Raw genomic sequence first — 11597 nt, 5'->3', positions numbered from 1 at the left:
GGAAAGGAAAGGAAAGGAAAGGAAAGGAAAGGAAAGGAAAGGAAAGGAAAGGAAAGGAAAGGAAAGGAAAGGAAAGGAAAGGAAAGGAAAGGAAGAAAGAAAGAGAGAGGGAAAAAGAGGAGAGAGAGGGGGAAGAGAGAGAGGAAGAGAAAGAAAGGAAGAAAGACAGGCAACAGGTTCAACACAAATCCATCTCACCGTCTCAGAGCAGTTATAGATACATGAGGCTTACCGAAGGAAGGCATGCTATTCAAAATTTAATACTTATATTACGGCTTCAAAAACAATCAATTCAGAGAGTACAATAAAATATAGGTGGGATCTAGAAAAGAGAGTTCCACCAGATTACAGAATTATCCTAATGCCATGTGGCCCAAAGGTCAACGGGGTCTCAGTCTTGCAATGCCATCCATGATCACATGTCAGGCTGTTCTACTTCTAATCCTCACCCACCCCCACACGTGCCTCACCTACCTTGACTCACACCTGGCCTATCGTCCTCTCTCCACTCAGCAGTGCACCTCTGCTCCCTGTGGCACAGCTGAAATTTCATCTCCTCTCATTCAAAAGCCTCCTCAGACTGAGTCAGCAGATCCTCAGGGCCAGATAATCACACTCACATCACAGCTTGTCTGCTTCCCCTGTGCTCAGGAAAATGAGCAGCTTTCAGAGTTGCAGAGCCGGGCAGGGGGATGTACCATACATAGGCTTCCAGAAGCAGAGGATGTTGGTAAGCCTCCTGCTACTTTTCCTACACAGGGCGGATGAGTCTGTAGCCATCCAAACTTCACAGCTCACACATGTAGGGCTTGAGCTGCCCCCACTCTTGGTGCACATCTGGATAGCCCCTCACATTAAAGAGTGAGTCCTCACAATGCAAGGAAACTGTCAGATCATAAACCAAAGCTGGGAAACTCTTAGCTGCCATTCCCCTTTCCATCCATGACATGAATTCCATCAAGATATCCCAAGAGAAAGAGCGGGTTCTACATGGCCAGTTTCCCTAAGAAGCCCCAAGCCCATTGTGAAACCTTCTAAATAGAGCAACCAGCTGACCAAGGTAACAAACACAATCCCATATGTCCCAGCAACTGGGGAGGTTGGGGGGCGGGGCGCATCACCTGAGCCCATGTATTGGTGGCCAAACTATACAAAATCAAGTGATGGATGGATGGATGGAAACCAGGGCAACAAAAAACAAGCTGAAAATGACATCCATCTGTGGCAATAGGCTTCAGCGATCAGGAAAGGGTGTAAAAACTTTCTACCATGTGATGATAAGAGCACCTTTAGCCTAGCTAACACACCCAAGAGAGACAGAGAGCTCAGAAGCTGCTATATGGTTCCAGGCTGCTTACATTCACAGGAGTTCCTGATGACGTCTTTGGCTCCTAGCCCTGAGAGAGATCTTAGCCTTCCTCCAACATCACAAGGGTAGAGGAAAATACACCTGGATCTTCCGTGTTCCAGGAACAACATTAAACACACCAGAGCCCTGTTTCCCCAACTTTTAACTCCTGGACAGCTGGAGAATGCAGCAGAAATGTAGGCTGTTCATAGTTGTTAATCAAACAGGGGCAGCAAAGACTTGGAGCTGAGAGGTTGAGAATATCCTTTGTACGGCTTCAAGAAAAAAGCAGTCAGCTCTGAAGGGCTGGCTATTTCCAGATGCAGAGGGCCCAGGTCTCCAGCTTACAAGCGAGACTTCACCTTGAGCTTACAAAAACAGGTCCCAGCCAGTGTCTGTTCTTTTATCTAGTGTTCTTGTATCAATTATGGTCAGTAACTTAAGAACTAGGGTTTTCCTGCCTAGAGAAGGGATGGGATCATATACAGAAAGTATTATTACCAATCAAGAAGGAGGGTCCGAGGTTTTTTATAAAAATACTTTAAGTATTGGGGAGTGGAATGAGATGGCATGCATGCTTGTCATGGTGTATGTTTGGAGGCCAGAGAACAACTCTGTAGAATCAGTTCTTCCTTTCCACCTTGGTGTGAGTTCTGGATATTGAACTCAGGCTGTGAAGCTTGTTCAGCAAGTGCCTTTACCCACTGAGACATCTCAAAGGCTTTTGTTTGTGTTTTAAGATGCCTGCCTGTGATAGGAAGACTGTAGCAGTACCACAAGTTTCTCAAGGAGAAATCCCTGTTCTGAGGCTTATATCAGAAGACAGGAAGACTAACTCCAGCTTTAACGATCATAGGCTGGTGTCACCAGGAGCACCTTTGGCTTATCCCTCAAGAACCCCTTATCCATCATCGTGGTATTCATTTGAAGTAGACAAGAAATCACCTACTACCATCTGATTAACAGGGCTACTCTTCTGTTATACAGTCCAAAACTCATTCTGGCCTTCAAGTGTGGAATTCTGTATGCTAGACCTAATTCTTCTAACGTTAGGGTCAGCAAATTATGGTTCTACTCTTGCTTTAGGTGGTATAATAAGATATCTACCATGAATCCCCAATATTAGCTTTTTCTTATACAAGTCAGCATTAAGAGTAATGGCACTGGACCACTGTTACCACCAGTGACCCCTGCAACTCTTGCATCTGTTCCTCCTGTTTATATAACTAAACTTTACTGGAACATAGCCATATTTATTTCTTTACATGTTTCTAGGCGCCTTTCTCACCATCAAAAAAGTTGTTCAAGGTCAGAAATTGTATTGATCTATGTCATGAGGCTCTAAGGTCTCAAGTGTTGATATTTAGCCCTTTGTTCTATTTTTTTAAAAAAAGTCACCCCAAACCAAAATATACCCTAAGTTTCTACTTTAAAATAATTCATGGCTAACAAGCACTAACACAGCCTCTCCCAACTTCTCAAATATCTCTATAGTACCAAAAAAGATCCAATTCCCCCAAACAGTAAAAACTGATAGCCAAACAGAGTGATACCCAGAATCTACAAAAAAAAAAAAAAAAAAAAAAACTTCATCAGCAATATGGGTGATGCTAAAGAGGGGTAGGGGAGGATTCTGTGGCCAAGTCATGCAGAAACCTGGCTTGAAGAAAGTAGGGAGATGCTACTAAATCAGTCTTCTCTGATCAGCCTCATGGCTGGCAAACCGAAAGTTCATTTAGTGATCAGCAAATCGGAAAGCTGTGCCTCCCCAGCATGTCTACTGCTTGCAGGTAATAATCAGTGATGTCTGGAAGCTGCCAGCTCCATCTGTTTAGAAGCTCCAATCAATTCTCCAAGATCAAACCCATAGAACACGATGTGATTGGTGCTAGCCAACTGAATACTGAGAAGGCAACATGTCACAAAGAAAAACCTGGGAGTTACACCTGTGGGAGCCTATGAATTTTTACACACATTTGTGTGTGTGTGTGTGTGTGTGTGTGTGTGTGTGTGTGCAGAGCATCTGAGAGATTAAGGGTAGATCATCTGAATAGTTACTAGACAGTGAGAAGCATGCCAAAGCTGTGTTCATCAACCTGCCAGCAAAGAATGGAGCTGTGAAGTGGTCCTAACCAATCCCATAGAGAATATAAAACTATTTAAAGGCAGTATACACAATCTGGCTTTGACGAATAACAGATCCTCCTTTGAATATGCATAGACATACAAAAGAGCCAGCGCGGTTCCTATAAAAAATGTCTGGAAGCACAGGGGGAAATGCATATCATTCTGAAGACTTGGAGAAGCATAAACATCCGAATTTAGTGTACGAACCAGAAAGGATTTTTAAAACCTGAGTGCATCATGAATAGTACGCAAGGAAACCTGGACTCTAGGAAGCAGGGATTTTGAAAAGGCACAGTGGGAAGGAAAAACAACAAGCTGTGGCAAAAAGAGAAGTCTGCAAAAAGCAGGGAAGAATGACAAGGAGTTAAGTATCATAGCAGGGGTGACAGAGTAAAATCCAATTCATAGGAAAGAAGCCAGATCTGACTCTCTTGCAAGCACATAAATGAAGAGGTTACATCAGCAGTCCTGCAAAGGTTGCAATTAGGAACTCTGTCACTATAATATACCAAATGAGGAGGTCACAGAGAAAAAGCACATCTTCTACCCAGAAAGCATTGGCTACACTCAACAGCCACCTATGTGCTGCGGATGGAATGCAATTCATCAGGAGCATGCTAGCTTTGCATGTCCAAAAGCCCTGGGTTCTAGCCCTAGCAGTATAATAGATGATTGACAGATAGATAGATAGGTAAGATAGATAAAATCCTGTTGTTTAAGTGGACTCAAGAACAAAAGAATTTCTTTATCATATTATAACATCTAACCTAAGCCAATACTATCCAACGTTGAGTCGATTAATGTCAAATCTAAAAATCTCCAAGTAAATGGAACATCAGAAATATTTCCACTAAAATCAGAAGCAAGATAAGGAGCCATGCCAGTATTAGTATTATTTAAAACGATGCCAGAAACCGTAGCAAATACAACTGAGCTTGAGCCAAAAGAAAAAAAAAACATTCTCTCTTTAAAAGGAGTTACATTTACCATTTAGAAATTGATATTTCCACAATGATCCAAGGGTTAAGATCTGAAGAATTATTACATAAATAAGAATTAAGTATAATGCCCCAATAGAAAACAAACTAGAAATCTTTTCCCACGTATCATGAGTATTAACAGAAGTTATAATAAAAGTACATAAACTACAAACTGTTTTAAAATGACCTTGTTGAGAAATATGTAGGAAACACACACACACACAAAAAAAAAATGCATGCACGCAGATGCGCATACACACTGCAGAATATAAAAGAAGATTTCAAGAAATTAAGAATGATTCATATTTTATCCTGGCTGAAAAGATTCAACATTGTGATGATATCCATGCAATTGTAGCACTCAAGTAAATGCAGAAAAAAAATCCTGGCAGATTGGGAGGAGAACCTGAGAAGAGCAACTGAGAGTGGCTAAGACAAACAACTGTAGGCAGCAGAGCAGACTGAGAAGGCAAAGAGAAATCTGGTCTACCTATCTGCTGTTACAAGTAAATACCATAAAGCTGGGCTTTAGCCTTTGCCCAGCCATGATACTCCGTGCTACTCTTCCCATCAAGAAACTTCTTATGGGCCTAGAGAGCTAGCTCAGCAGTGAAAAGTGCTGGCTGCTCTTGTTGAAACGCTGGGTTCAATTCCCAGCACCCATATGGTACCTCAAAATTGTCTATAACTATGGTTGCAGGGAATCTGACACCTTCTTCTGGCTTCCATGGACACCGAGCACCCTTGTCGTGCACAGACATACATTAAGGCAAAATTCCTATGCACATAAAATAAAATAATAAAAAGAATGGGGTTAAAAAGATGATGAAGCTGGTTTAAAACCCAAGAGATGAACAGAATAGTAAAACAGTCCCCTGAGCTAATTCCTAACACGTAGGAGATCATACTTTATTAAAGAGTGATTTGTGGTAAAGGACCTTAAGAGGAAACATTGCTGGGTGTAATGGCATATCCCTCCAATCCTAGCACTGGAAAGATATAATCAGAAAGATCAAGGGAAAGTCCAGTGTCTACTAACACAAGATTCTCTGTGCTAACAAATGAACAATAAATAAAGAAGAGAATAAAAGTATAGCATTGGGTTGTACAACTAATCTTACAATGAGGAAATATCTTTTCAGGCATAAAAATACAGGAAGAAAGCTGGCTGTGGCGATGTATTTGGAAGAATGAAACAGGAGAATTGAGAACTCCAGGCTGTACTGGGATACACAGTCAATTTCAAGCCAGTCTGGGCTATGGGGTAAGACCCTGTCTCATATACTTACATACATACATACATACATATGAAATAGTCATGGTCTGAAAGGAGTAATCAACATGACTAAAAAAAAAAAGCAAAATTGTTGTTTAGCAACAACTTCAAAGGCATGGGGTATGTGGTACATGTTTTAAATCCCAGTAACTAGGATGTTGAGGCAAGCAGATTTCTGTGAGCCCAAGGCCATCAAGAATCAATAGCGGCATAGTGTGGTCCACCTTGCCCAAGGTTGCTGTGTGGTGAGCCACGTAGAAACCCTGCTAATTCTAGCACAACATCTCAGACACAGGGTTTCTGCTGAGGCAGCCTTTCTAGCAGCAGGCTCCAGTAGCAGCACTTAGCAAGTCACATGTCAGCAAAGGTGCGCAAAAATGACATGGTCAGAACCCAGCTGGCACACTAGCAAGCTTTCGTTCTCCCCTGTGAAATAGACCGTCAAACCCCCATGGAGAATCCTGTCCCCTCTTCATCACCAAAAGAAATGTCAGCCCCAGCCCAGCGTGGAACTATGCAGCTTGCTGTACGCATCATAACCCTTTTCAAGCAGTGACCAGGCATATCTCTGCAAAGAACAGGCCATGCTCTGTTTAGCTGGGAAGGTAGCAGACTTACAAAGGACTGGTATAGCAAAGCACCAGTGGAGAAATAAGAAATAAGAGAGAGGGCTTGTTAGTGAGCCTACAGCAGAGCCTATCTGTATACACTGAGGGGTTTGAACTGTGGAATAACATAGTTGTAGTCTTAACACTTATAGGAAGATAGGAAGGATGAAAAAAATCCAAGACTTTATTCTACGTAACAATAAAAAAATATTGATAATGTACTTGCTGAACAAATTTAAATACGGCCAAGCTCACAGAAATCATACAAGATTAAGTTCAACCAACAAAGCATGACGACATGAAGACACATTCTTCAAATGATCATGAGTACTACATACCGAAACTTATGGCAACAAATACGAAGATAAAGAACAGGCAGATGGTTCCCTAACCAACACAAATGACCACAATTAAAGCAAAAAGATTTGACTAGATTTGGTTCCTATAAAAGACATTGAAAATGTAATTTGGGGTCTACCGTAATGAAAAAAGATGAGCTTTATAAGTAATTCACCAAACCTTCAAAGAATACAAGTTCTAAGTGTAACTAAAATATTACAGAGACCAAAGTCAAAGAAGAAACTTTTTCTATATGTTACCCATCTTATATTAAATCTTCAAATCTAATAAAAAACCACATTAATCTTCAATCTCACTTATGAATAGTTAAAACATTCTAAATAAAATACAGATAAACAGATTCAGCTCTGAATCAAAATAATAACATACTGGAATCAGTAGGCTTACTTCAGTAACACAGAAGTGTCTCCAAACCAGAAAGTCTATCAAGAAAATTCACTGTATTGGAAAAATCAACAAGAGCTAGGGGTGCAGCTCAGGAAGAAAACGAAAACGCTTAGAGGAAAACCAAAATTTCAGACACCAGATACCAATAAAATACAGCAACACTCATAAGTAAATGTGAGGAAATACAAAAAAAAAAGGAAAAATTTAGAACCAAATAAACAAGTGTCAACAGCAAATATAAAAGGAACAAAGAAAATATTCCGACTTGAAAATCTTTAGTCAGAGAAGGCTAACAACATTATTTTTCTTTAGCTATCTGAATTCCTACAAAATACAACAAAAATGTAAGTATTGAAAAGATAGAAGAAAAATGAAATTTACCAGAAATAAGAGAATCTGTGTAATAGCTGAACATAAGCTAAATATTTGTAAAAAAAAAAAAATCAATAATCATTTTTTTCTTGACAGCAAGTAGCACTTAGCAATGGAGATGAGGAAGTTATTCAAGTCCCAACAGGAAAAAGCTATTAATTCTTGAGAAATGTATATAAAAAAGCATAGAGTAGATAAGAAGAAAAGAATAGATCTAATTAACACAAAATCAGATGTGAACATACGAAGAAATACAATTTCTTAGCTAAAAAGAACTACATAATTAAAAAGTTCAAGTCAATGTAACGTGAGTCTAATTAGAATCTTAGTAGAACTCGAATGGAATATCGAGTAAAAGGAAGCTTTAAAATGCATAAGTAGGAAAAACTGACAAGAATGTAATAAATGAATTTTAAACTAATGCAATCAAGTGAATATAATCGTGGCACACAAACTGACGAAAGAGAACAGAGAATCAATAACTCGAGACTAGTACATAAAACATTAAATAGCTGACAATGATGGATGTTCAGTTTACAGGAAAAAGCAGGGAGGATATAATGTGCTGTTCTAGTACAACTGGCTATCCATCTTTGATAATGCAACTTTAGAAAGAGCTGGAAATACAGAAGTTATATAAGAATAATATTTGTATAAAAAAGGAAAAATTATGCAAGACATTCACATATACACACACACATAAACTGAAAGGGACAATATACAAGGTTAGTACATAGTAATGGTTATCTCAGAAACTAAATTGTCATTAATGAGGAAATGCCAAGATAAGTTGTATAGTTATGAAATATTTTGCAGCCCTTCTTATATAGGACATGCCAGTAGACTTTGATAGATTTCCATGAAATATTGTTGAATGAAAAAGCAGGTGGTACTAAAGAACTAACTCAAACAATTAATAAAAACTTCTGCAAGCCACATGAGCTTGCCCATGCACATGGAGGAAGATGCAGAAAGATACACATTGGATTCATATGCAGAGGACTGGTGTAAACTAGGAACCAAGTTAAAAAAGGAAATTGCAAAGGACCACTATGAAGAAATCTAGTAATCATATTTACATATATGTATGAGTATAAAATAAGTAAATTAAGTTGAGAAAATAAGTAGTAAAAATATGAGTAAACAATATGATTTCTGCTTAAGAAAGAAAGGAAGAAAGAGAGAGAGAGAGAGAGGCAATAACCAAAATTATCCCTTGAGGGTAGGATGGAAGTGCTGTTTATTTTCTGATGAGAATTGTCGCTTTCATCCTAATGAAATAAAATCAATGCATGTTGCTTTAAAACCATCACACTGAATAACTGAGCTCATTTTGAAAAGGCAAGGGAGGGAAGTTGAGATTAAATTGCCCTTTTCTGTGGGAGCTGTCCACATAAAATGTAAAAAGTCACCCAGAAGAAAGGTACTCACCTAAGGCAAGAGACTAAGTGGCTATTCTGAGAAGCTGTTTGCAGGAGCAAATGGGGTAGTTTTCCCCCTACCTCATACTCTAATGACTTAAGTAAATCAGAAAGCCATTTACTCTACTCTCAACTATCCAAGCATCTGCTAGGCATATTACTTCCTGTTCCCTCCCTCTGGCCATTTCACTATTCACAAATAGCTCCAACATGGGGGTGGGCCTGGGGGAGAGGAAATTAATTCAGCCCATTTACCTTCGAATTAGCAACTCTAATAAAAGGTCTGATGAGGGAGGTGATCACAACTCATGGCTAAAATGAGGGTTCTGGGACTCTTACTAATTTAATTTAAGTAATCCTGCCTTCAGAGAAACATGGTTTGCTTGAGTATACTTTAATGGATTTAATGCTCGCTGATATTTTAAAGAAACTTGGGATTAATAGGGTTACGGATATGGCTGACTAGTAGAACCCTGTGCAGCAGGTATATAGCCCTGTTAAATTCCCAGAATCCCTGTCACTTCATTTTGCACTTGAAAGAAAAGTGGCCATAAAGACACAGGAACAAAGGCCTTCGATAGCACATTCTCAATGAAGAGATAGATAGTGGAGGCTATGGACTGAAGCTATGTGGCCTCCAGCAGCTCCCAAGGGAATTTAAGCAGGACAACAAGCTGCCATGCCACCCTGTTTTAGCTGTGTAATCACGAATATAGGTTCAGTGTGATTTCCCAGAGCTCAACAACAGCTATAACCCACATACAACATGTATAGGATACTTCAGTGGATCCTAACAGGGATTTATGCCTCATCAAAGGCCAAGGGACCACGCAGTACAGGCCACAGGCTTGACACCACACCATCCTTGGTCATCAAATACAAAGAACTGCCTGAAAAGGAAGGCCCATGGAGTAAAATACAACTTTCTCTTACTTGAAGATGACGGTAGCTCCCGGACATGGGGGACAGGCCAGGAGGAAGATCTGCAATGGAAGAATTAAGAATGGTTAGAAAGCCAAACACTCACCACAGCGACTTGGTGCTGCTTTAATAATATTTTTAAAAACAAAAACTTTAAAACAAAAAAATTTTTAAAAAGATAGAAAAGGTAAGATTTATGTGTTGTTGTTGGTTAAAATTTGTATAGTTACAAAGAAAACATAGTTTACCAAAGTACATTTGTATTTGTGTGTGTGTGTCTATGTGTGTGTAAGAGAGAGAGTAGAATTTTCAGTATTTCAATATATGTGTGTGTGTGTGTGTGTGTTGAGGGAGAGAGAGAGAGAGAGAGAGAGAGAGAGAGAGAGAGAAGAATTTTCAGTAGTTCAACTTCAATATGCCATAAGTAGCCAGTCTTTGAAGCTTTAACCCAGGGCAGGTAAAAATAGACTCTGCACGTGGACCATGCACACAGAATTCCATCTGGTTTGCCTCCCATGAGGGTAGGTGGGCTTATCAATACCCAGAGCTGCCAAATTTAGTACATGAAAATACAGGACACCAAGTTAAATTGCAATTCCAGAGAAACAATGAATAACATTTTTGTGTAAGTAGGCTGGAAGTGTTGCATGAAACATATTTCTATTAAAACATTGCTTGATTTTTATGTGAAAATTGGATGTAACTGGGCATTCTGAATTTCCCTACAACTCTAACAAACTGCCACCCTCGACTCTAAACCCCACTTGGATTTTGTTTGTTGCTACACATGTCTATCCAAGTGATTTTTCTAAAGTGCTGTTATCATGACAGGAATAATGGAAGCCAAAAGAATCTTATCATTTGAATAGGTTTATCAGCTCCCTGAACTTAGGGGTGACACAGGCCTGGACTCCAGGCTGCGAAGACCTGCAGTTTGGTCTCCAACTGCCATTAAGGCCAAAACAGCCTTTATAAAATTTGCTAACCATGCGATTCCTAGATTCTCAGATATAGCACCCTGATCTGCAACCCTGAGACCTCCCCTCACCACATGTGCATGCTGAACAACAGTTCCAGATGGCATGAGGTCAGCCATTCCATGCTGTGTGTTTGCTCTTAGACTAAACTACTCTGAGGGCCAGAGGCATTCCATGGGACTGAGGACTAACCAATGCCTAAACCTTATGTTTGCAGGGTTCTTTTATACACACTGATTTCATTGTGTGGTTTAAAAAACATCATCAGTAGTTGTCCCTGAAAACGCTGATAATTTGCATTATGGGCTTGTCGGCTTTGCCAAATACGTGTGCTTTGTTCTTCTAGTCACTTGGAGTCTACACTGAGAATATAGTCTATACTATGTGAAAGACATCTGCTTGGCAGCTAGCATTCCTGCTAAGAGAAAAAGGAAGTATGGAAAAGACAGTGTCTTAAGAACACCAGTTGGAACGCATCAACCCTCTTACCCCATCAGAGAACCCCTCCACGGAAACAGTCAGCTACCAGTGCCCACCCCATGCCTTTTCTCTTGTGAGTCAATTTGATTAAAGTGCAACCTCAATGATAATTTCGGGTCCACAATCCTCTGTTGGTCAATCTCAAATTCAACGGGTTCTAAAACAGAAACCGTGTGTGTACTGGCTGGTTGTGTGTGTCAACTTGACACAGCTGGAGTTATCACAGAGAAAGGAGCTTCAGTTGAGGAAATGAGATCCAACTGTAAGGCATTTTCTCAATTAGTGATCAAGGGGGAAAGGCCCCTTGTGGGTGGGACCATCTCTGGGCTGGTAGTCTTGG

General features: G+C 39.9%; 1 protein-coding gene across 5 annotated transcripts in view; it reads right to left on the bottom strand.

The window, feature by feature from the left end:
• Tmem164 (transmembrane protein 164) overlaps positions 1 to 11597 on the bottom strand; it is a 154303-nt gene that overhangs the window by 78713 nt on the left and 63993 nt on the right. For all 5 annotated transcript variants that reach the window (XR_003835666.1, XM_021153533.2, XM_029472998.1 and 2 more), the window contains one exon: positions 9813 to 9862. Coding sequence is in view for 2 of the 5 variants with exons in the window: in XM_021153532.2 (XP_021009191.1) it covers positions 9813 to 9862 (50 nt within the window). In the remaining 3 variants the exon portion in view is untranslated. The remainder of the gene's footprint in view (positions 1 to 9812; positions 9863 to 11597) is intronic.

This window comes from Mus caroli, chromosome X, assembly GCF_900094665.2.
Source record: "Mus caroli chromosome X, CAROLI_EIJ_v1.1, whole genome shotgun sequence".
Taxonomy (NCBI): domain Eukaryota; kingdom Metazoa; phylum Chordata; class Mammalia; order Rodentia; family Muridae; genus Mus; species Mus caroli.
This window is presented reverse-complemented; position numbering and strand designations above follow the sequence as displayed.